General features: G+C 42.8%; 1 protein-coding gene across 1 annotated transcript in view; it reads right to left on the bottom strand.

Annotated features, from left to right (window-relative positions):
- Positions 1-1,214: 1,214 nt before the first annotated feature.
- cep104 (centrosomal protein 104) overlaps positions 1,215-25,643 on the bottom strand; it is a gene marked incomplete at its 5' end in the record, with an annotated part of 29,030 nt that continues 4,601 nt past the window's right edge. The window contains 16 exons of the mRNA XM_079225861.1: positions 1,215-1,420; positions 2,928-3,015; positions 5,997-6,064; positions 8,956-9,094; positions 9,185-9,293; positions 9,424-9,496; positions 10,059-10,140; positions 10,430-10,525; positions 11,391-11,591; positions 14,961-15,137; positions 18,550-18,723; positions 19,588-19,755; positions 21,786-22,001; positions 22,587-22,799; positions 22,961-23,116; positions 25,212-25,380. Of these exons, the coding sequence (XP_079081987.1) occupies positions 1,293-1,420; positions 2,928-3,015; positions 5,997-6,064; positions 8,956-9,094; positions 9,185-9,293; positions 9,424-9,496; positions 10,059-10,140; positions 10,430-10,525; positions 11,391-11,591; positions 14,961-15,137; positions 18,550-18,723; positions 19,588-19,755; positions 21,786-22,001; positions 22,587-22,799; positions 22,961-23,116; positions 25,212-25,380 (2,257 nt within the window). The 3' untranslated portion in view covers positions 1,215-1,292. The remainder of the gene's footprint in view (positions 1,421-2,927; positions 3,016-5,996; positions 6,065-8,955; positions 9,095-9,184; positions 9,294-9,423; positions 9,497-10,058; positions 10,141-10,429; positions 10,526-11,390; positions 11,592-14,960; positions 15,138-18,549; positions 18,724-19,587; positions 19,756-21,785; positions 22,002-22,586; positions 22,800-22,960; positions 23,117-25,211; positions 25,381-25,643) is intronic.

The following is a 25,643-nucleotide window of genomic DNA, read 5'->3' as shown; positions in this document are numbered from 1 at the left end:
AAACATAGCATTACATATAAATATAGCAAATTGTTGTTAGAATTGTTCAAATCAGTTTAAAGAGACGTCAAATTCAGCAGAAATCAAATTGAAGTAAAACAGGTGCTACAGAAAGTCTACTGTCTACAACACACTCATCTCCTGTGTGTGTTTTTGTTCATTGGAGTAATTCTGTTAAGTTACCCCCTCTAGTCCAGGAATGGACTAGAGGGGGTAACTTAACAGAATTACTATATATATATATAAAACTGTGCTATCAAGATTGTCAGTAGGCAATAAGCAGGAAAATAAATAATGATCATACTGTTCTGGAAATTCAGCATCATCCATTTGGCAAAGTGCAACTTCCCTCCTTCGATAAAAGTTATTCACAAGCAGAAAAGAAGAAAAGAGAAATGTAAACGGAGGGCAATGTGTGACGCCGAGAGTAAAAGGTGCACTCAATGTTGTCAAAAAGCTTTAGGATGCTGAAGAGGAAAGTTTCCTTCTTGTAACCAAAACCTCATCCTCCTCTCCTCTCGCTGCTGCTTCTACAAAGAGAGGAGTGTTTCTGAGTATCAGCTGCTCCACCTGTGTGACTGATTACATATTTAATGCTATTACTCTGGTTCTATCCTGGCTTTAACTGAAGAGTCTGGGATCTAAATCTTTTATTAAATTACAACGCTGAAGTACATTTTTTTAAATGTTGCAATAAAATGTACAGATAGTGCATCAGGTCGCTTGTGGAAATGAGTTTGTGCTAATAGATTTCAATGAATCCGACACACTTTAATGGAAGTATTAGACCAAATCAATGATCGACTCTTTTAAGCTACCATTCCCTACAAGGGTGGCTCCAAATGGCAATGAGCAATTGGAAATATAAGAGCCTCAAAAACAGAGACTTCCTGTAAGGGGATATCAGCAAACGGCTCACGGTGTGCACATGTCTACGTGCCCGGCAGGTGTGTGACGCCAGAGGCTCAAGTAGAGACAAAAGAGGAAAGAGATCTAACATCCAGCTGTGGCTTCTCTGTGTAGATGTTCTGTGAGAAACGTTATATATATATATATAATAAATGTACAGTATCACGCTGTAATGTTTGTGCTCGTGAGATGAGGGCTATTCACTTAAAATTCACTCTTAAAAATGACGTGAAACCTTTTAGATGTCTTTTCTAAAAGTGCTGATACGCAGAAACATGGGACCAGGAAATGTGGGAGTCGGGCGTTACGACAGGTGCACGTTTGTGACTGCAGGGACGGCTTGTTGCGGTTATGCGTCTCCCTCTTGGCGCAGCGACCCAGTTTCAGTGCTTCCCCGGAGTATGTCCTCTGGCCCGGGGCGCCAGTGCCGGGATCCGGCTGCCTCTGCCCCCCATGGCTCTGGCCCCGACCGACCTGGCCTGCTTCAGCTTGGCTCCACCAACAGCCCTGCCTGCGCACACGCACACACACACACACACACACACACACACACACACACACACACACACACACAGTAAACCTTTGTATGAACTTTACCGTTAACCCTCCCCTCTGTTCTTGTGTACTATTTACCACTAAACAAAGCAGCCTGCATCACCTGTGATGTGAGTACAAACGGGCCATCAGCAGCTCATGGTGGCATCTCTCTTTGATCACACACTGGTCTACACGGCGGTCACGTCACAACGCTTACTTTCAATATACAGTTAGCTAGTAATTATGTTCCGTCAGCCAACTAGGGGAATAAGAAAAGTGTCAAAATGACTGATGGGGAAAGCCCTGTGCAGAGGAATTAACAGAGTGAACACAATCACTAACAGCATACAAAATGAATACGCTTTTGTGGAATAAAACATGATTCATTTAGGAGGGGAAAAAAGGGCAGAGGCCGTGTTTAAAAAAAAGAAGCAAAAAAAAGCAAACGCTACGTATTTAATGAGGCCCCTGTTTGAGCAACCATTTACAAGATGTGTCAGGATCTGGGTGGCTTCAGTTTACACCTTTAATAAACTATTTCCCGGAGGAAACCCTGAAAAAGCTTATTTTTTTTAAAGCTTTTTTTAAAAACTGTAAGCAAATCCCTCTCGTCTAGGTGATGGGATTGGCTGATTTAACTTCTGGTGAATTCGGTGTCACCTGTTGGCACTGGAGTTAAACGGCTGATGTGTCTTAGTAAAGCTTTCAAAGTTCAGTTGGGCTTTGTTTGAACAGCAGGACTAAGGAAGACGATCGACAATGGTGCGGCACCGTGAAACTCAACCCGTCTGCTGTCAGGTATCACGTCCAGTGCATCATTTCCTGTGAGGTGCACAGGCATGCAATTTCACCAGTAAACCCAATCATGGAATGCAAATAAACTGAATAGTTGTCCCCCAAAAAATTTATAAATAGCATCAAATGTGGGGGTGTGGTATAATGAAAAACGTAGTAACTACATATATATATATATATATATATATATATATATAGATATATATATATATATATATAGATATATATATATATATATATCTATATATATATATATATATATATATATATATATATATATATATATATATATATATATATATATATATACACATACATACATACATACATACATACATCAGCAGTGGTCTCTCACTCTGACATTAAGATGGTCGTTAAAGGTCGACAAAATAACGGACATTGGGCGGAAAAACCTTCTTATTCTAGAAACAAATGTTTTAGTTATTAACAATATACTTTATACTCCTGTGATTGTGAAATATACCTCAAAATGGATACATTAACACCCACTACACTATGCTCCAGATCTAATTTAGCACCTTTTTTTATGTGCCTTATGAGGCAGGAAACCATAGTGGGAAAGGTTACAACATGAATGTTTTACCAACAAGCATGGGCACTTTGTATGGCCTTCACTCTGAGCGTTAGGGAGGCGGGTGCAAGCGGAGAGTGCATGAATGCTTTACCTTGTGCTGGCTGGGTTCTCTGGGACACCGCAGTCCTGCGTGAGTTTTGTTTACAGCCCTCCCTGCCCATGAGGTGAGCCTTCCAGGCCTGGAACGGGGACAAAGTAGCTCAGTGAGTACGTTCCTCTCCCAGATACGTTCTCGATCGGGACAGCCACGGGTGACTGTAGGCCCAGTCAGGGCCCGAACGGCTGCCCCCCCACTAACACTGCAGTCTTTCATGGAGTCAACGCTCACAGCTCTGTGCAGCGGGAATGTGACTTTCTGCATGTTATATTTTTCTTCTTTCATTTTTAAGGGGTGTGTGAAAGGTGGGCGATTTTGAATGAAACAAATGAGGTACAGCTACGGTTGCATAATAAAGTGCCACTGTACATTTGGGCTTGATCTCAATATCTCTTATCCTACTTGGACAGCAAGTTGTTTGCAGGGAATACAAACAGTCTAAACAGTACAACTCCTGGAAACTGTAAATATGTAGTGTAACTGATGTTGTTTTTTTGTTTCTTTATCCCAGAACAAGCCAAGATGTTGACAAAGAGACTCACATTCCTGCTGAGCACAGAAACAAAGGTTGACAGGCACGTTCCACAGCAAACATTAGTCACAGCAGCAACGGCACAGGTGTAATTAATTAATTAACTAATTAATATCACTCATGAAGGCTGCATTCCAGCTCCACGTTCCCGGTTCTGTGCAGGCCGCCTCTCCGGCACGGCTTAGCGAACACACGTGAACCAGAACAGAGCGATCAGAATGTTCCCAGTCACACCTGTGCTTCTGCTGCTACGAGCCAACATGACCCTTCGACATGAAATACATTTGGCCACGTCAGTCAGCGGCATTATAGACGGCTTTGCTTGATTGGCCAGATCAGAAGCCAGGAGCGATACTTTTCATCTCTGCCGGTGCAACAACATACATCATGATGAAGTAATAAACAACTTCCATCAACCTCTGAAGCAACAATCCAAACAACAATGAAAACTATGAAACAATGAAAACTAATCCAACTACAGCGTCTCGAAGAGAACCTTCTTCCTATCCGTGGTCACCACACAAGCAGCATAATTTAAGTGAGATGTCTATCTTCCAATCAGTGATTGGCTGTGATTATAATCCCACTGATGGGAACTATCTCCTCCAACAGGACCCCCCCACCCCCCAACTTAAGTCTGAGTCTCAGTTTGGATTCTTTGTTTTAGAGTTTGCTGCTGCTGGGACAGGCCGGGTCAGGACAGGTGACGGTCGGACTGTTTCCTGGAGCTCTCGTGGGTCTTTGAGAGACGAGTTGCATGATTCATTAGACGTCACGCTGACAGAAATGTAACGGAAGACAAATGAAAGGCTACACTGTTGTTTCATCTTTTAGTGGGGCGCAGAATCTTGTACACCGTGTATCCATTTTAAACTCCTCTCGCCAAAAGCCTGTGGACGGACACAAAGGACAAAGTGATGGGCGGGAAGCTCCAGGAGCGCAGAAATATGAGCACGGTTTCCTTGTGAGAGATAAGAGCAAACTATTCTCCATCGAGGTTCCTCAAGGTGTTCAGTGTATGCTACTATCGTTAACCGTTTTGATTACGTTTCCCCCGCTAATACATTCTTTTTGTTGATTTATATTAAAATAAGATTTCTAGGAAACCTTTAACTGCATTCCTTTCCTGTTATTGATCAAACTCTGCCGACATAATACACAGCAGGGAGCCGCCTGTCAGCACTGTGGGAATCAAAGGAAACCTGAACTTGTCCAATTTTACAACAGCACAATAGTCATCTTTTGTCCAGTGTTTATAATTAGTATCAAAATAATGTCATTATCTTAAACCCTCCTGACCACAAAGAAAATATTGAGGGAAAGCACATCTATTAAAAATATATATAAAAAATATATTTTCACAGCTAAACCAGGACATTTTTGTCTTTACTTCCTCCTCAAACTAATAGGAATGTGAAGAATGAGATGGTATCTATTTCATCACAAATGAAACGGGCCATTATGAGCAAAGGCTCCACCCGCTTTGAAGCCTTTAAAAGGCCAACAATAGCAGTGTTTGACCTCAACACCTGTTTGCTCCTCAAGCCTCATATTAGATGCTTTTGGAGTTCCTATGTTGATGTAAAAGATGGAAAATGGAAAAGCCACAGAATAACATTCAGGCCCAAATTCTGTGAAAATCTTAATCAACCCAAGAGTTACACGTATTAGAACCTAGGAGGCAGCCGTGTACAAAAGGCCAAGGCTGTTGTTGTTTTTGTTACAATTTTGCAAGGAAACAATAAGCTTGTTACTTTTGCTAAAGTTCACTGAAGGGACACCCTTCAGATCTTGTTTTTGCTTATGCCACATGCTATATATACACACACCTCATGAATTCCTAATTTACTTTTGAAACAAGTAGTGTTTTTTATTTTGGTGTGAACCGATGGGGAAGTCTACCGTTTGCCCTCCACCTGCATGGACTAATCTACAGACTGATCGTAAACTTCAAAGCAGTAACCTTGAGTTTAAAACTATGATGAAATCTATTGAGGATTAAGATGTCTGAATGCAAATGTTTTCATAATTGTATTATTACTCAAATCTACGTGCTTTTATGTTAAAGTTAGTCCAAGGAACTTTCAATTTTGTTGATTTTGGCGCCTGTGGACGAAGGTGGTAGTGTGTAAGAGCCAGAGTCCCTTTAGAAAACCTCTCATTTTACGTCTGACAGTCTGCCTTTCTCAATCTGGCTTGCCTGCCTGAGGCGGGTCAAGCAAAAGAGAAACGAAGCGAAGCTCCTGGCTGGAGGAGACGCTTCTGCCGGGCAATGAGCTCTCTTCCTCCTGAAGCCGGCTCTCGGTTGTGTTCACGTCGGTCTGGTCGCTGCCCGAGGCCCCACTGAGTCTGAGCTGAAGGAGTTTCTGAGACTGTTTCATAAGCAGTTCAAAGTTCCTCACAGTAACCTGTATTGTGCGTGGTGTTCGCATTCTTGGCCAGGTCTCCCACGTGAGAGAGATCTTTGATCTCAAGAGGATGAATCTGGTTCAATTAAGAAAAAAAGGAAAAACAAAAAAGCAGAATCTCACCTTCTCTCCAGGCATGAAGTTGTTGTGACACAAAGGACAGTGGTTGGAGCCTTTACCCGAGATGGGGGCTGAAATAGAAACACAACACCTTTAAGCTAAATACAATTACAGAAAAAGGTCCCAAGAACATGCCAGAGAAAATGACATCACTTAAGGCGAACAGTTTTACTCACATTACACCTTCAAGGAATGGGAACATTAGGCTGAAAACAAATCTATCCTAATTCACAATTCAAATTTCTGCTTTCTCAAATGACCTACCCCAGGGGTAAGAAAGGCTTTAGGTTATGGTAATACAAAAGGCTCACTGGCATCAATTATCTATGGAGACATATGGCTGGTAATGGAGACGTTGTGCCAGTCTCCAGTTTGAATGCCACAGTTACAGTAAACTTCAAACTGGAACAAAACAACAACCAGAAGTACCTCTCAGAAAAGCTGACCTCAGCTTTCAGATAGTAAATACTGGCAACAGGGCTGTTTGAGACCAACACTGTGGAAAAGTACTGACTTTGGATTTCTTAAAGGCTCCGTGTAGCATAGTGTGTGTAGGGGGGTGGGGGGACTATCTGATAAACAGAGCCAAATATATTAAAAGAGACGGACATCTCAGCTGCAGGACAAAGGTCAGCTGAGGAAATCCAGGCTGTTCAGAACCAAGGTAAAAAACAGAAAGAAAAAAAACATCTTTACCCACCTGAGATTGGTGAATCAATGTTTCTGTGTCATTTTGGATCAAATGTTATGGTTGATCTAATTGAATTTTTTTCTTTTTTCAAGATTCAAGATGTTTTTACTGTCATGCACAGATAACAGACAGTTATTCTATACAATGAAAGGCTTATTTTGCTGGGTCCTCCTAACACACAGAATTAGAATAAACTTAAGGTAAAACATAAATAAAAATAAGGCACAAAATATAAAAGCTATAACAGTATAGCACAAAAATATGATAATAGTATTGCTCAGTGTATAAAGTGCACTATGCATTGCTACAATGTCCAATGTTCACCAGCCTGATGGCTTGTGGGTAGAAACTGTTCGTCAGTCTCGTGGTTCTGGACTTCAGACTCCTGTAGCGTCTGAAGACACCAGGAGCGAGAAGAGTCTGTGCTGGGGGTGTGTTGTGTCCCTGATGATGTGGGCTGCTCTTCTGGTTACTCTGGTGGAGTAAATGTCTTGAAGAGAGGGGAAGGCTGCTCCTGAGATGTACTGTGCAGTTTTTATCACACGCTGGAGTGCGTTCCCGTTCCGGGCAGTGCAGCTTCCATACCACACTGTGATTGAGCTGGTAAGGACGCTCTCCACCGTACATCTGTAGAAGTTCCTGAGAATTTTGGATGGCATGCCAAATTTCCTCAGCCTTCTTAAGAAATACAGTCGCTGCTGGGCCTTTTTGATGTTCTGCAGTGCGTTGTGAGACCAGGTGAGGTCCTCGCTGAATTTACAGGTTTTCACCCTTTCCACCTCTGTCCCACCTATGCAAAGTGGTGTGTGCTGCACCCTCTTCCTCCTTGGGTCGATAATCATCTCCTTGGTCTTGTCTGCGTTCAAGGAGAGATTATTATCCCGACACCAGGCCACAAGTTCCTTCACCTCTCTTCTGTGCGCCGTCTCAGCCCCACCAGTGATCATTCCAATGGCCGTCGTATCATCCGCAAAAAAAAAAAGGTTGTTTGTGTGTATACTTGTGGAATTATGCATGTGTCTCGCAAAACAAAGGAGCTTAAGCGTGTAACGGTGAAGTTGGCGATGACTCTGCCTGAGTCAAATGTTTCATGTCAGATATGCAGCATCTGTTGTGCTGGTAGACCAAAGAGAAGGTGCAGCCAGACGGCACTGGATGGATACTAGAGATATGGGTGGGCGGGTGATTTGCAGTCAGTCCTGGGACTCTTGAATAAACTGCGTTAACTTTTTGCCCGGTTAGCTCACTTTCAGTTAGCGAGCAAGCTAGCTTGACAGGCTGTTGTGGTCGGGACAGGACGAGTAATTACTTCACTAGGTTTCCTCATCTTACGTGTGGGATGTGTGGCATGTAATCCCCTCAATTTAAGGACAAAACAGCAAGACCCAGCTCCTAACGGTTTAACATGCACACAAAGCTATCAAATAGATTTTCGGCCAAACAGTGGAATCTTTTTTGAAATGGCCTAGCCAATGACCCGACCTCAGTCGAACCGAGCATGTGGTCCCCCCCTCCTCCCAAAAACAAGCAAGATGTGCAGCTGGCTGCAGTACAGGCTTCACAGAGCATCTCCAGGGAAGACACCAAGTTTCTGATGAACCCAGTCATTTACGAGCAACTATTAGGGAAAACACAGATTAAATTGGCAGCACATCCTCATAGAGGAAGAGCATTTCTGAAAGGAGCTGATCTCCTTTCTTTTAAACCAGTTGCCAGGTTTAAATTTGATGGCGCGCTGTATAATCGGACACAAACAATGTCCTGTGGATTGATGAAAGCTAACTTCAAATATTGCTGTTAATAAACAACTTTACAAAGTTGCAACTAATTATGCAAGAGACTCCCTCCCTTTGCGCCACAAGGTGCAACAGTATATTATTTGTAATATTATTTGTGGAATTTAGTAATTTGGTTATTTTGAGTTCCATTAAATAAGTTTTGGTTCTGTAATTGGTCATTGACAAAAACAAAATGACAGTTTTTCCAGTCCATTTTTTTTCCACATAGGAAACAACCCATTCTATGTGTCCTGATAGTCTTTTACAATGTGCAATGTCCATCATTCTGGCTTCGGAGCTCTGTTGCATGTCACACTCTTATCGCTTATTGATTTGATCCGTCTGTGGCTAAACTGTCACCATCCAATAAAGACAACAAAAAAACTAAAATAATAATAAAAAAAATATAAATAAACAAACTGCATGATTTTACTACATAAGGATTTTTCCTGAAATGCTCCAATGGCATGAACGAGTGAGACCGAGAACTCACGGATGCAGGCGGGGCCCTGGACATGGCGGGTCAGCTCTTCGGTGGCCACGGCCTCTGAGCAGCGTGGGCACTGGCTGAACTTGGACCTGCTTTCACATTCGCCGAGCAGGTGCTCCGTGAGGCTGGCTATCTCGACTACCTGTGAACACAACGCAGAGCTGTATGCTTCGGCTTTTTTTACCGAGCTGTAGGAGGACCACACACATGCCTGCTTTGAAAATCAGTCTACCTGTCTACATTCGTCGCAGCGTCTCAGCATAGGACAGTGTTTCCAGTAGTGGAGGTCCAATCCGTCCTCTGTGAATGACTCATCCTTTTTACCGCAGAATATACACAGGCTGGAATGGTGGGAACAAGAATAAGAAAACATGGAATCTGTGATATCAGGACTAGGCTAATGTGCTGTATACATTGTTTTTTTGCATCTTCCTATTATTCCAGCAAAACGGTCTCCATTGAGGTTCTTACTTGTCCATATAGTTGACAGATTGTTGGACGTCACTACCGTCCGTTACTCTGTTCTGCTGCAATTTTGCGACAGCTGGAAATACAGAAAAGAGCATCTGTTACTTGTCATGACTGCAATATCAACCAACACCAAACTCGCCTCATATCAGAAATAGTTCAGTCAAATGAAATAAAAATAATTTTACTGTGAGCAGCAAAACCTTCTTATATTTTGTCACTATGTTTGATGTTACTTAGTTACCCATTGGGTTGTCCTTGCACTCCATATCTGTAGTTACGTGGTAGAATTGACTGGCAGCGTCGGTGTAATGCCTTATTGTTACATTGTCTTCAAATGGAACTTTTGTTTCTGTTATTGACACGCTAAGACGAGCACCGTACTTGGGGTTCAAGTGGTTAAACTCCCGAGAGCACTGTTGCTGGGCAACTAACAACAAAAGTAGACGATCTAAGGCTCCTTTTCCCCTTTGGAAATGGTCATTGATTCTTTTTGTTTTGTTTGTGAGGTTTTGTTTGTGCCTGAAGCGATATCCCAAGCGATATCCCATTGTGCTTTAAAGCAATCCAAATCAGAGCTGTTGGAGTACAGTATATATAATGGTGTTCAGACTTCCTCATCAAACATGTGTACATACTTGTTTTGCCAGCTTTTTGGGACTCAGGTTTGGGAGCTTCGCTCTTGGGCATTTGTTCTTTGGTGCTTTCGTTCCCTCTTTCCTTCACAAGCAGACATGGAGAAATACGAATAGGTGTCAGAGAGAACAGTTCTAAAGAGAGCTGCTGTACGAGAAGGAAAGCTCTCCAGTGACTAGACATACACATAGCGGACCTCCTCTTCATAAGACTCTTGATAGATATAATTGTACCAGTGTTGGTATCTGTTCATGTGAATAACTCAGTTTCTGACCACCCAGAGAACCAAAATTCTACAAGGGAGTCAAAAATACTAAATTAGTAGCCATTACAAGAAGTGATGTAATCGCAGTGTAATGACAACTCCACCTACTGTGATCTCTTTCAAGGCGGCCAGCTGCTTCTGAAGAGAGTGGATCTCCTCCTTCTCTTTTTGCCCATCCTGCTGACCACCTCCCTTATCCAAGATCTGGGAGAAAAGTGACTCACTGTCAGTTTTTCAGTTGCATTTTCCTCTGTGTTGCTCTCTTTCTCCTCTTAATATCATTTCAGTATCACAGATCTTTTTTTCTCACCACACCATGATGCTCATGTCACTATTTTCATCTTTTAAACGGCTTAAAGCTGTCCAGACTCTTGGAGCCATGACGTAGTGGGAAGGCTAGGTCGTTAATAACGCCAGTGAAAATTTAAACGTGGTCACTGTGTGAGTCACAGACTTTTACGGTAACACAAGCTGACTTGTTTACCGGCTGCGTTCGTGGTTTCAGCTCACAGCGATCCTGGATCACATTCTTTGAGGATGGAAAAGTCCGGTTTGTTGCTAGTGCAAAGTTTCATATTGCTAGTGCAACATGAAACTTTGTTACCGTCAGCTTAGAAAAAAAGAAAAAGACATGACGTCACGCAGTCCCCTCTAAAACGCTCAAGGGAGTGCTCCCATCTGCCATGTCTGACAGTTTCACTGTCCACGTACCAGCTGCTGCTCGCTGACTACAATCTGTTTGAACAAGTGAATGCGTCGTCGGCCCGGCAATTAGATGCGAAAAAATTTGAACACTGTCAATATAGACACCCATTGCTGCAATATAGACTCCCTGTTGCTGTGTTTACGGTGTATGCAAGAATAAATGTAACTCGCTTTGGATAAAAGCGTCAGCTAAATGAAATGTAATGTAATATAAAATATCTGAAATGTTACATTTTCACAATAGAGATAGGATATTTCAGTTATTTGGTTGTATGTTGTATTGTATACCTTCTTTACTTAAAGAATGACGTGCTAATGAGAGATTAATTTGCAGTGAAGAAAAAAAAGAAAAAACACTTCTTGCCTGAGTGTCTACCAGCTTTCCATCAATCTTGGCAAAGCCATCGAAGAGGGTTTTGAAGAGGAAGTTCTTTCGTGCAGCAGCATCGTCGGGTGGCAGGTAGCGGAGGACAGCCGCCCGGTGCTGCTGGTACATGGATAGGATGACGCGCACTGCCAACTCTCGAACCGCCGGTGCATTGTGTTTCAAAGCTGCTGTGCAGAACTGACAGAGGAAAACATGTGAACATTGGGGCGGGAATTCGGATTGCCTGGGTTTTTACTGTTCTAACATATATCTCATGAGGCTTTGGTTTGCCTTATTGAACACAGACACCTTTATTGGAAATAAGAAACATGTATCATCTTGAATGATAAAAGAAAAAAGAAAAAACCCCTCTTCTTTACACCTAGAAAACGAACTGTGGGCTAGCTTGTGAAACTGGTGATCACAGACTTGAGCTCATCAGTACATGCACTGAAGTTGCTGCGTTGCAGTCGGCTTTCTGCAGTGACCTGAACGCCAGGCATGGTGGGAACTGGGTCTCTCTCATCGGGGGTCATGAGAAACCATGACGTGACCAGGTTTCCAATCTACTTTTCACCCATGTGCCCAGTTTCAGAGAGTTTCAGAGAGTTTCAGACACTGCGAAGAAGTGTGACAAAATGAGAGATCATGAAATCTAATGACTGACCTCGCAGTCATCAGATAACCAAAGTTCACAGAAACCCTTTGTCGGTTTTCCTGTGTGACCTGAGTCTGAGTTTTCTTCTTCTTTTGTTACACTTCGAGCGACTTGTTGGGACTATAACTGCACTGAAACTGATTAATTTGTGTCTATTACTTCATCGGACTTTCTTCATCCTAATTGTGTTTTCAGATGTTGTTCTGCTGCAGTTTCTTACTCTTGTGTAAGGCCGTGTTAAATGTGTTTGAGAGGTGCCTTCAATGGAACTTGACTTGCCTCATCTCACAGCCAGTCTTCTGGGGAAACAGGGCAGGCCATGGAGAATATTCAGCGCTTGCTATTTAACAAATAAAAGTATTCCGAAGCAATATTTGCGGTCTACATTTATGTGCAAAAACATCCACATAGTTGAGGAAGTCCTTTCAGGGAAGTGCATGTCATGACGTAAAAGGAGCCCATTATCCCACATAGCCTGTGTGCAGAGAGTGGCAACACAATGGCACTCCCGCCAGAGGAGGCCGTTAAAACTAAACTGTATAACGGCCGGGCCGCCCCTCGTTCAGCCAGCTCTGCGACAGTTTGCCATTATTCGCCGTGCTCTCTGTTCCCACTTCTCATTTTAATGACAAGAAATTCAATCACCCCAATTTTTTCCCCTCTGGCTGCCGCTTCGGAGCAGATCACCCAGGTAACAGCAGGGGGAAAAGGATTTCTTTTTAAAAATATAGCTGGGCAAACACTGTAGAGCTGTCAAGAGGGTGAGGAGACTTAAAGAGGCAGATAACAGCAGGGGATTTACTTTGAATTTCATGATTCAGTCATCCTTGAGTTTAATTAATCCAGGGTCCCAAACCTTTTTTTTTGCACCGCGTACCAGTTTAATATTAACTAAATTCTTGCTGACAGGTTTACTGTCCCTCACTCCCACTGCCATTCTCTTTATACATTCATGGCCTTTCCACTCCACGATTAGGGTGGTGTAGTTCGTAGGTCTGTACCAAATAGTTCTACACTACAAAGCGTCATTCATGACATACAAATTATTATTATCAAAAACGTAAACTGTCCATAGTGTGTTTTTCTTGAGCGGCCCACCTTTTTTGTGTAGATGCTCCGAGTGCCGTTAGTTGAAAATCACTACCAGAATTTATTTATTTTCTCGCAGAAGAAGGCCTTACGGAAACATTGCATAAGATTGCAGCTTCCAGTTTCTCTCTCGCCGCACCCTCTTTCTCTCTCAAACACACTGCGAGCGCTGTTGCGGGTCCTTGTCTATATAATTGTATTAGTCAGTCAAAAGACGTAATCATTTACATTATTCACATGTTTTTATCAAAGGAAATATTCTCCTTCAATCCGTATTCTTTTGGGTGTTCTTTCGCTACAGCCCTAGTGGCTCGATGATGACACTGATGACCTCACATCACGTGCGTGGGTGTTGTGGGTGTGGCAGGGGAGAGAAGACCGCACATGTATAATTTGTATTATTAAGGTTTTTTACTCATTTATTTATTTTGCCATTTCACAGTGGCAAATTCTTTGTGGGCAGGTGCTGGTCCACGTCCGGATGGTTGGGGACCGCCGTATTAAATGAATTAAACAACAACACCTGTTCCTGTAGTGCAACTTGTTTGTTTGTGTTTGGTGGCTTCCACCGCTAAATCAAAAGAATTTGCATGTGTATACACACATACCGACAGCATGAAATCTGTATAGATTTATTTTTGATCCTATTTTGACAGCGAGATTTGATTATAAGCCCTCCTCCTCCATCACCAGCTGCAATGAACCTGGTGTCTCCTGCATGTCAACATCAAACTGTTTAATGTGGAAATTGGGAGAACAGGCAGACTTTGGAATAAAGCACAGCCCTCCTGTCACGTCTCAATCCAGACTGGAAATGTTTCCCAGGCAAACACGGGAGGCAGCCAATACAAAGACGACAGGCGCTGAGCAAGCAAGCACGGACATACAAACACAAGCCACCCAATGCCATCTGTGTGGCTTTGGCTTCGGAGGCTTGGAGAAACTCAGTGGACAAACCTAACAATTTGCGCTCGCTGATAAAAAAGATGTGCAGAGTCAAGAGGAGGGCCGAGTGAAGGGGGGATGGGTGGAGGACTGGTCATAAACTAGGGAGGGGTGGACGGGGCCGGCTTGTTGTCCTGCTCGGCCTGGTCAACAGTTGGACAGTTTGCATGTAGATATGAGGTCACCGCTGGAAACCAGAGGAGTGCAGGGGATGTACTGTGGATGCCAATGGTGACAACATTGTCTCAGCTGACTGGAGCTCACTGACATCCTGTCTGAATGAACACAGAAAGGCAGGGAGGGACCGATCCCCTTTCAGTTAGTCACACTGTAATATCGAAGCCAAATGTAACGGAAAGTCCGCCTGACGGATGCCTACTTTTACGTGGAATAATACAGGCATTATACTGTATGTATCTAGAGACTCTACTTGTGCTATAGTGTTGTATAGGATATGTAGTGATTGCTATTTTCAGATTGGGAAGAGACAAAATTGACACTTTGCCAAACAAAAAAGGTGTACCGGTAGTTGTATTTTTTTGTTGAGATTTTAAGGGTATAAAATACCTTCAAAATGTTGCAGTGTCCCAAACGTTTAAAGAGTATGGAAGCTGGAGGCTGCTGTGGTTGACGTGTTTTCCCTCTACATGATGAAATAATACTCACATTATCTCAAGACAACCAAAGTTGTTCTCAACTTCCATTCCGAGACATTTGGGGTCCGACTGTCTAAATTTGGTTATTAAACAAAAGGTTGATTTCCCCAAGACAACAAGATCATCAACTTAACATACATACACCGTATCCGAGAGAGATTAAAACAAAAAAAACAGATGCAAAATATCGCTGCGTTGAGCACGATTTAGGTCTCTTACCGTCATGACATTGTCCAAGGTGAAGCCAGAGGTTTCTGTACCCAGTTCAGCGAGCAGCTTCTGGAGCAGCTCAGTCCGACTCTGAGCCAGACGACAGGGGAAGTTGGATTTGAAGGGCTTCACCAGCTCACCAGGGATTATCTGCAGAGCGCGTACATCCTTCAAAACAGCAATTTCCTAAAAGAAAGACATTAGAAAGGGACAATGACTTTGGAACGTACAGTGTAAAAGCCAAGCAATGTCAATGTGCACTTACAGGACACCGCCCCTTTATCCCCCTTCTTTTGTCATGACCGTGCGGCCCGGTTCGTGACACATTCAACACGAGCATCTGTTCGAGGGACAAGGCGTGACAGAGAATACAAGTATACATTTAAAGTAAGATGGAGGATGGCTCTTGGAAAGACTTCTCTCAGTTGTTTGCCATTTGAACCTCATCATGTGTGTCGGCCATTTTGGACACACGCACACACAAAACACATCTAATTTGTCCTCATCGTACAAAAGGGGCTTTCAGTAATTGCTCTGACGGAGCTCTGAACAGATCCAGAATGGGAGGCCGACGATTTCAGAGGGCTGGGAGTCATGGTAATGATCTGCACAGTTGCGGCCTGAGTTGAACTCATTGAAAAGAAAAGCTACTGTAGCTCATAAAGACCTCCATCCCTTTATTACTCATCTGACACACCAACGCATGAATTACACAGCAACCGATTCCAGCTGGCGAATGTGCACACAGAGTTAGACATTAACTTCACTTACGAGGTGTGAGTTAGCCATCCCTCCCCCTTCCTCGCCCCACCAGTGGATCTGTTTCAGTGAAACGCTACAAGGAGCCAGGAGGCAGTCAGATGAACTACAACATGGGGCTTGTTTAAGGGCTCGGACAGAGCATGGTAACGCCTCACACACCTCCTAACTCCTCCTGTTATCAAGCTACAGTGCAGCACACTGCAGCATGCAGGCAGTGGATCCAACCCTGAGGTCAATGTTTGAGCTCAGGGCGTGTTTGGAAAGCTACCTTAAGACGTGACAAGCTCCTTTAAAATAAATACATAAAAAAAAATTAAAAAACTATAGGCACACTCGATTTGATTAGGATTAGTAAATTCATTTGCATTTAACTGTCCTTCAGCACCAAAAAAGAAAACGGGCCCACCACCTAAACAGCAACGACCCCGGTTCAGCTACTTGCTGCATCAGCGGGTTGCATAAACACACACAACCTCATTCATCATATATATATATAAAAAACCCCACATTTGATGCTATTTATACAATTTTTGGGGGACAACTATTCAGTTTATTTGCATTCCATGATTGGGTTTACTGGTGAAATTGCATGCCTGTGCACCTCACAGGAAATGATGCACTGGACGCGATACCTGACAGCAGACGGGTTGAGTTTCACGGTGCCGCACCATTGTCGATCGTCTTCCTTAGTCCTGCTGTTCAAACAAAGCCCAACTGAACTTTGAAAGCTTTACTAAGACACACCAGCTGTTTAACTCCAGTGCCAACAGGTGACACCGAATTCACCAGAAGTTAAATCAGCCAATCCCATCACCTAGACGAGAGGGATTTGCTTACAGTTTTTAAAAAAAGCTTTAAAAAAAAGAAGCTTTTTCAGGGTTTCCTCCGGGAAATAGTTTATTAAAGGTGTAAACTGAAGCCACCCAGATCCTGACACATCTTGTAAATGGTTGCTCAAACAGGGGCCTCATTAAATACGTAGCGTTTGCTTTTTTTTGCTTCTTTTTGCTTCTTTTTGCTTCTTTTTCTTAAACACGGCCTTATCAAATGAGCTCAATGTTCCTGTGGAGACACAGAGTCTCTCTTTGACTGTTTATAATTTACGAGCTCTCTGAACCTTCTTTTTTTTTATGGGTAGTGCATATTTCTTGGAGGAATCGCCTGGTTTCTGAGAGATAAAGTAGTATAGGCCGATTAAAAGTGTTGCCTCAATCCAAAAACACAGACATAGACCAAGAAGGCAATGTTTGCTAGTTTTCCCTTGGAGGGAAGTGAGATTGGATTTCACACATGTTGGATCTGTTCCCTCTGTTAGCCGACTCCGGAGCGTGTCAATAAGGCACCTTTTTGTTTTGAATGCAGATCCAATGCTACAGTCCATCAGACTGATTTCATCTGAATGGAGCAAAACACACTATCTAACCTAAACTATTATCTGTGTTTATGTGCACATAAAATAAATACATAAATAAATAATTACGCTTGATCTTATAGTGTAATTATAATGTGTGTTAAATTCAATGAGGACTGTAATAAAACAACAGGTGGCCAACATGGCCGTACAGGAAGCCTCCTGTTCAATAAACTGAGTAGTAATATTATAATAACAATACAAGAGTACCAAGTACACACGGTCAACCTTTAACAAAGTGTGCCTTTGCCGGAAAGTTGGATTCAGTCTTGGATTCAGATATTTGCATGAATGCATGTCAAATTAATTGTTTTCTCCTGCATGTGTAATCAGTGTATATATAGATCCTCTGTCAATATTAGTCATAGCATCAATTTTATAGTATGGCGTCAATGAGATTTTTGCAAACGTATAACACCAAGTTCATTGAAATACATGCTTACATTAGTAGTTTTATATATTTTTCTTATTTTCACCCATAACAATACTAGAAAGCAGACAAAAATCGACATACCGACATCTAGATTTTCAGACTATGGTTCTTCCTATGTTTGACCAAGAGGTGAATTTTATTCTGTGTCCCTCCACTTCGATGAGTACAGTATCTTGCTCAACCATCTGCCTGTATGTGGTAATGGTGGGACCGAGGTCTACATGATGATCTTTATAAAAGGAGCAATATCTCTTTCATGTGTACTCACAGCTCCTGGAATCCTCAATATAGTATAGTCATTTGAGGTTTTATGGAAAAGGAGAATTTCAGACTTCATTCGATCGTCTCTCCTTTTTACGTTTAAAAAAATACAGTTTAACTTCCCTGTCCTTTCTCATAGCTTGTTCGTCAACTGGCTTCAGTCATATGGATCAGTAGAACAATACGGATTCATTGTTCATCTGTCTCTCACCAAAATGTAGTTGTCATGTTATAATTTAGATGAAATCTTACATGGAACTCTTAGAGAAGTACACATGCACTATATTCTCACTCCTCCGACTTGCCTTTAATATTATAAATATACTGTCTGTATTTATTGTCTGTATTCATGTGTTTATGGTCCTTATTTGGTTTAATTTCATGACTACGTTGGTACATGTGGAAAAAGAATCTCAAGAAATCAGCACAGCTTCTAATTTGACGAATAATAACCGTAGACAGATAAGATTAGCACCGACGACATCAGCAGCCTAATCAGTGAATTTGACACTATGTAAGAGGATGCTGATTTCCCAACATTATCCGCCAAATGTTTTCACACAGCTATTCCCTGCAGGGAGTGAATGCAGATCTCAAAGTCATCATCTCTTCGGTCAAAGCAAAGCTGCTACGGAGGCAGTGGGGCAGGCTGACAGAAGGCAAAGGGCTAATGGTAGTCAACTGGTTCCACTGGCACCACATAAACCAGTCAGTCCAGTGTGTTACAATACCTGAATGAAGCCAGTGGCCGTGCCCCGGAGGCGGCTCACTGAGTCTCCAGTCCTGGCCAGCAGGTTGGGCCACGTCTGATCTACGCAGTGGGTCACCTCGGCCCTTCCCAGCCCCAGACCGGGGATCAGCTGGCTCAGCAGTAGCCGCAGCAACTTCAAGGCGGCGTGGAAAACCTGAGGAGAAAGACAGTGGACGTTTTAGCTCCAAACTTAGTGGACTTGCCAAGAAAAGCTAGCACCAGGGTGATGTCAATTAGCAAAGAGGCTAGACTTGGTTAATGTTTACTTTTGAGTTGGTTAAAGTGCGCAGATGGAGAGCGACAATCAGTGAAGCAAAGTTTCCAACTAGCCTGTTTTAACAGGCCAATTGAATTATCAATATTTGGAAAATGTTGTGTTTACAAGGCAGATTTAGACATAGAACTGTCACCGTTGGGCAAAAATGCAACAGGGGATGGCCCCAAATGCAGATAGATAGGCAAGATAATGACAAGAACAAAAGCACCATGGGCTGCATTCAGTACCCAGGATGAAATGACATGACATGCAGATTAGACCACAGAGTTGGCAGAGAAGGGTGTTTTTGATAAGTGGAGCACATTTGTGGAACAGCAAATCAACCGGTTGACTTCCTAATGGAGCATTCTGTGTTTCAACATGGCCAGGGAAATAAATTACGAGAATTATTGCGGCACTACTTCGTTCATTACCCTACCACAGTAGACGACTTCCAGAGAGGGGTTACAAGGCCATCCTTGTCAAAACTGTTTGTTTAAGGAAGCCAGCTCTGGCAGAGAGAGAACGAGGGTTGCATATGGGACAGGGTCAACTTTGTTAAGAGTGTGCATATGATTTGACTACATGAACGTTAGCTCTGTTTGTAAAATGAATCCAGAGAACGTGATTTATTGACGACTTTGACAGTGATAAAGTAAACATATCCATAACGCCTTAATAGGGCCGCTTTTGCTGCCAAAGGTTATTGTTTAATTAACAGCATCCACACCTGGACAACTGTCTTTTGAGGACGTGACTCACAGATGACACTTTATCCAGGAGGGCCTTCTTGACCAGGAAGACTGCCGCTCTTGTCATGATTCTCAGCTCCTCCTTTGGGGTGGAGGGTGACAGCTCCAAAAGCTTCTTGTGCGCAGCCAGGAGAGCATCCTCTCTGTAGGACCAGGTTTTGGAATACACCCCGGCCACCTGGAAAAGAAGAGGGGGCAATAGATTAGCCAAGAGGTGGGAAATTATGAATATCCGTAATATGGGTATTAAAGCACATGTGGATAGAGATGCAATTTACGCTGTGAACTGTATAGATATCATGTATTACAAACTTGTATATCTGCCAAAATATGTAAATTTACATTTTTGAACAGGATCCCTTAAAGCTGTGCCAATCAAAATTTCTTAGATTATCAATGGATCAAGAATGTGGAATGAGCTACAGAGCTGGATTTTCTCAGGGGTTGATGGAAACCCCAAAAAGAGAACAAAAAAAGAGTTAATCTTTTTTTTAATCTAGTTTCTTTGGTACGGATAAATATATAATTATAATTCTTCATCTCTCTGGTAAAAAAACTTTTTCTAAGTACCTTCAAACATATCTTTGGTATTTCTGCACTGCAACATCTTGTTAATTATCTGTTGGCTAACTATCTCTAACCTTCCCCTCCTCTCTAAGATCCTTGAGAAAGTAGTCGCAAATCAGTTGTGTGTCTTTCACACAACAATAGTTTATTTGAGGAGTTTCAGTCAGGATTTAGAAAGCATCATAGCACAGAGACAGCACTAGTGACAATTACTAATGACCTTCTAGTTGCATCAGATAGGGGACTTGTCACTGTACTTGTCTTGTTAGACCTTAGTGCAGCGTTTGACACCATTGACCATGACATCTTATTACAGAGACTAGACCAGTCGATTGGCATTAAAGGTACCGGACTAAACTGGTTTAAGTCCTATTTATCAAATCGATCTCATTTTGTATTTGTCAACGACGAAGCCTCGATGACCACCAACGTTAGTCACGGAGTTCCACAAGGTTCTGAGCTTGGACCAATTTTATTCACCTTATATATGCTTCCTTTAGGCAATATTATCAGAAAACACTACATAAACTTCAGTTGTTATGCCGATGATACTCAATTATATCTATCGTTCAAGCCAGATGAAATCCACCAGGTCACTAAATTTCAAGCATGTCTTAAAGACATAAAAAACCTGGATGACCTGGAACGTCCTGATGTTGAACTCGGCTGAACAAGACTGAAGTTATTTTACTTGGCCCAGAACACCTCAGAAATCCATTATCTAATGATATAGTTTATCTTGATGGCATTGCTCTGGCATCTAGCACCACCGTAAAGAATCTCAGAGTTATCTTTGACTAGGACTTTAACTCCCACGTAAAACAAATCTCAAGGACTGCCTTTTTTCACCTACGTAACATTTTAAAAAATCCGGCACATCTTGTCCCAAAGTGATGCAGAAAAATTGATTCACGCATTTGTTACTTCTGGACTACATTACTGTAACTCCTTATTATCAGGCTGCTCTAAAAGTCTCTTGAATCTCTCCATTTGATCCAGAAAGCTGCAGATCTTGTACTAACAAAAACTAAGAAAAGAGATCATATTATCTTGTATGAGCTGCTCTGCACTGGCTTCCTGTAAAATCAAGAATCACATTTAAAATCCTTCTCCTCACCTACGAAGCCTTAATTGGTGATGCACCATCATATCTTAAGGAGCTTGTAGTACCATATTACCCCACAGGAGAGCTGCGCTCACTGAATGCGGCGCTACTTGTGGTTCCTAGAGTCTTAAAAAGCAGGATGGGAGCCAGAGCCTTCAGTTATCACGCTCCTCTTCTGTGGAACCAGCTTCCACTTTCAGTCCGTGGGACAGACACGGTCACCTCATTTAACTCTGTTACATTGTTGATTCTGGTCACATGACATATATTGCTTCTGTCCATCCGGGGAGAGGGATCCTCCTCTGTTGCTCTCCAGAAGGTTTCTTCCTTTTTTCTGTTTTTGGGGGGGGTTTTCCTGATCCGATGTGAGGTCGTGGGAGTGGGATGTCGTATGTGTCCTCCGAGGCAAATTAGTCATTTGTGATTTTGGGCTATACAAAATAAACTGAATTTAATTGAATTTAATGTATGTAGAAGTAGAAATAAAAACACTTGTTCAGCTCAGCAAGCCAAGTGGTTCCACCTTATTTTCTTACCAGGCTTTCTCCATAGACCTCTAGTGGAAGGCCAGCGTCTCTCTGGGCCTTCTCCGTCAGGGGCTCTGGCTCTCCGCTTATCTCAGGGCTGTGTGGAGTCCTTTGAGCATCAGGCTGGGGGGAGTGCTGCTCTTCAGGGCTCAGAGTGGCCTCCGCGGGCCGCTCTTTCCTCTGGAAGGCTGGTAGCGGCCTCTCATCATAAGGCACACAGGTAACCTACCGGCACAAGACAACATTGGTATCGAAATATATTTACATTATACACCTTCCACACTTTAACTCACTCTGACTTGCGTTTGAATACCGAATAGGTCAATCACTCAACATCATGGTGACAATGAACGTTTAACCCCCACCTATACAAACCCAGTCAGCACTGTCTCCTGTCCCCCGAGGCCAACTGGCACCCTACTGCCTCGTACAAGGCTCAAAGCCCTGCCTTGAGCCAGGTTGGCAGCCGCCGAAGTCAGCCAACTGTTGCACGCTTTTAATTAAATAGTGAAACCCAAACCTGAAGTAGGGCCAGTCTTGGTAGGTGGTGAGTAAAGCATAAAAGCCCCCGCTGGTCATAATCTCCCTGTGTGCTACAGCGGCTTACATGTTCCCAAGGCGCTCCAGTAGGCTAGGTTATTTTTACAACAATAAAGGAACCCAGGCAGAACAAGCTACTGGTACAGCCGTCCAGACTACAATCCATATTGTCTTCAACAAATATTATAATATAGACAAGTTGTTACGGTCCTTAAGTGTCTGAGTGAAGATGTTGTGATGTGCTGCATAATTTGTTAAAGTTTCCCTTACGTCTATCTTGGGTACAGCAGCAGGGGTGCACGGTGTGTCGGGTTGGCTGCTCGGTTTGGCCACAACAGTTTCTGTGTCTGACTGTTGGTTCTGAGGAGGGTCCGTGAATGCGTCTGTGGACACAAGGGCCTTAGTGGGGACTGAACGGCGACCCGGAGAAGGCAGAAGGGCGGGATGATCCTGGGCTGAGGCAGAATCTGCGGCCCGTGTGATCTGGTACGTGGCGGAGGGATAGAACAGGATTCAGTTGAGGCAGAATAACTCATGAACACCAACACAATAAACAACAATAAACACATTAAAAAAAGTGATCTTTTCCATCACGCAAACAGTGTGAACAGGTGAAGCGCTGCCATCCGAGGTTGGAGACTGACCATTGCCATGTCCAGCAGGTTGTGGACCTCGAGCTGCTGGTAGACGCTCCTCCTGTACTCTTCCATCAGCTCCTTCTTCTTCTTGGCTAGGTCATAGTCTTCCTTTTCGATCGCACATCGCTTCTCCACATCATATCGAGCCAAACGCTCACCCACCTGCAGAGGTAAAAACAGTCCTGCTATGACCGACGGACCCTTAACTGTACGTTTACACAGGTAAACATGGCAGCAGGGCTATTGTATGGTATTCATGGTCTCACCGGGGCTTGGATTTATGTCAGTGTGTGCCGAGATTGACCAAAAGTCTATTGGATGTTTTGCTATGTTTACGTAGCACTGCTGACAGTTTTAGGGATCGTTTTCCATTCCCTTTACTTTTCTTAGAGCTCCCGCTGATATATCGACTACACTTAGAAACACAAATCAATATTTTCACACTTGGAAAGACACCGTTGATGCACATTGCTTTGGTGCTGACCTTAAATACAATTCTGTCTGCTCTGGTGTTGTTCTTGGCGTTTTTTTAATGCAACTATTTACAACAATTGCAGGTGCACTCACTCTCAGTTTCATCTCTGAGTAAAGGGACTTACTGTAGATACTTTTGCTTAATCGTCAGCGTGTACACAACCGGTCTGATCGTATAAAGGCTCGTGTTTTTTATGCCTTAGACTACATTTTTCTCATGTTCTGTGTTCCCAGAGCAATTTAAGCAATTACTTTGGCGAGCACAGCGTTATGATAACCAATAGAAACATTGGCCCAAACTACACAAATAAGACCCAGATTGCAATCATCCAGAATCATCCTTTAAACCCAACCGAAGCTGGTTCATAATAATAATAATAATAATAATAATAATAGTACAGCGCCAGTGGCACGTAACAGTAAGTGTGCCACATGGTGAATCACTAATATTTATGGGCTGGAAAATTTGACCACAACTTCCAGGAAGTCAGGAAATGACATGAAACTGTATAAGTTGCTAACACAGCCTGAACATCAACACTTTGTGATTCTTTACTCTTTTGGACTAAACCAAGTGGTGCAATAAACATGACAACTGTAATGTGCTTGTAGACATCATGGAACGCCCCCATCCTCTGACACCTGAAGGTGCGATGACAAGGGATTTTCCACATGACTATCTTGACAACTGTGTTGTCGGCAATGTTAATATGCCACGCTAACAAGGTGTGTGTGTGTCTGTGTGTGTGTGTGTGTGTGTGTGTCTGTCTGTGTTATCTGGTTACAGAAAGGCTTGTGGTTGGGAATTGGAGAGACCAGAGGACCATCACTGCAGCTGTTGAGCTTATTAAGAATGCATGGTCAGCATGGTAACACTGTATACAAAGGAGGTCAGTAACAAGAATCTGAACAATGTTTAACAACTACTGTTACCAACGGTGGTGAAATAACACAATGTGAAAGTATCACAGGCCTCACAAAGTTGAGATTTACAAGAGAGAAATTACTTATATTACTTCAGTAGCAGTGGCTAGAGGATAATTCCTGCACCTGAATGTATTTACATACCACGATAGATTTGGTCATAGTTTGCAGAGAACGGTCAAAAAACAATTAAGATATCACGGCTTAAAGGAGTCCAGAACAGTGGTGGAAGAAGAATTCAGATTCTTTAGTGAAGAAAAGTAGTCAAAATGTAAAAATATTCCACTAAAAGTAAAAGTTCTGCATTTAAAAATGCAAAAGGTATTTGATCATATTTTATTATTATTCATCCCCCACCGGTCCAGAATACATACTGGGAGTAGGAATGGGAGTTCTTTTTTAAAATCTTCTGCCTTTTGCTGGAAAGAAATACTTCCAGTAACCAGGTATATTTAGCACGTGTGCTCATGCGTGTCTGTGTGCTCACGCACTACTTGTTTGTACTGAAACAAAGGCGGATTCTCCAAACCCCATTAACACAGTGCAACTGTCTGTCCGTCTAAATACTGAGTTCCAACCTTAAAATGCAAAAATAACCATTCTCCCATCTAAGCGGTCAGTATAGAGCATGAGCCAGTAGGCGATTAGTTAAGGTTAGCTTAATATTAATCTTATAACTGTATCTAAACCCTTTTAAATCATTGCAGGCCATTTAAGACTTTTTCAGACTGAGAGTAATTCATTAATAGAGAGAGCACATCCTGGTTAATAGTTGTGCATAATGTGAGCAACTATGGGTTGTCAATGTGTTGTAGCCGCCCCCCCCCCTCCAGTCTGCCCCTCCCGGCAGCCACGGTACCTTCTGCAGGTCTGCGATGGCCTGTTTCAGATTCTTAGCCTGCTCGTATTTCTCCTGCTGGACCATGTCTCGCTTCTTTTGGTCCAGGAGTCGGATGATGTGGGCAACTTCAGGGTCCTGGTACATGTCGAAGGCCAGGTCGTCCAAGGGGGAGGTGGACTCACATTTACTGGGTGCAAAACAGGACACAAAAACCACAAACTGAAACATTTCTTTACGCACGTCTGGTCTGAGCTTGTTACACTTGTGAAACATGTTAAATCTCCAGAACAGAACAGCTGATTTAGTGTCTAAATTCACTTGAGGTGATGCCAGAGTAGATCAGTGAAATGGGCTCAGTATTGTGCAAATCCTGATCAAAGAGGAAACACATGGATCGACCCCCAAGGAGTGAGACCCTGAGGTGAAACGTCCCTTGGGGGTTGATGTATT

Source organism: Taurulus bubalis, assembly GCF_910589615.1.
Source record: "Taurulus bubalis genome assembly, chromosome: 11".
NCBI classification, from domain to species: domain Eukaryota; kingdom Metazoa; phylum Chordata; class Actinopteri; order Perciformes; family Cottidae; genus Taurulus; species Taurulus bubalis.
This window is presented reverse-complemented; position numbering and strand designations above follow the sequence as displayed.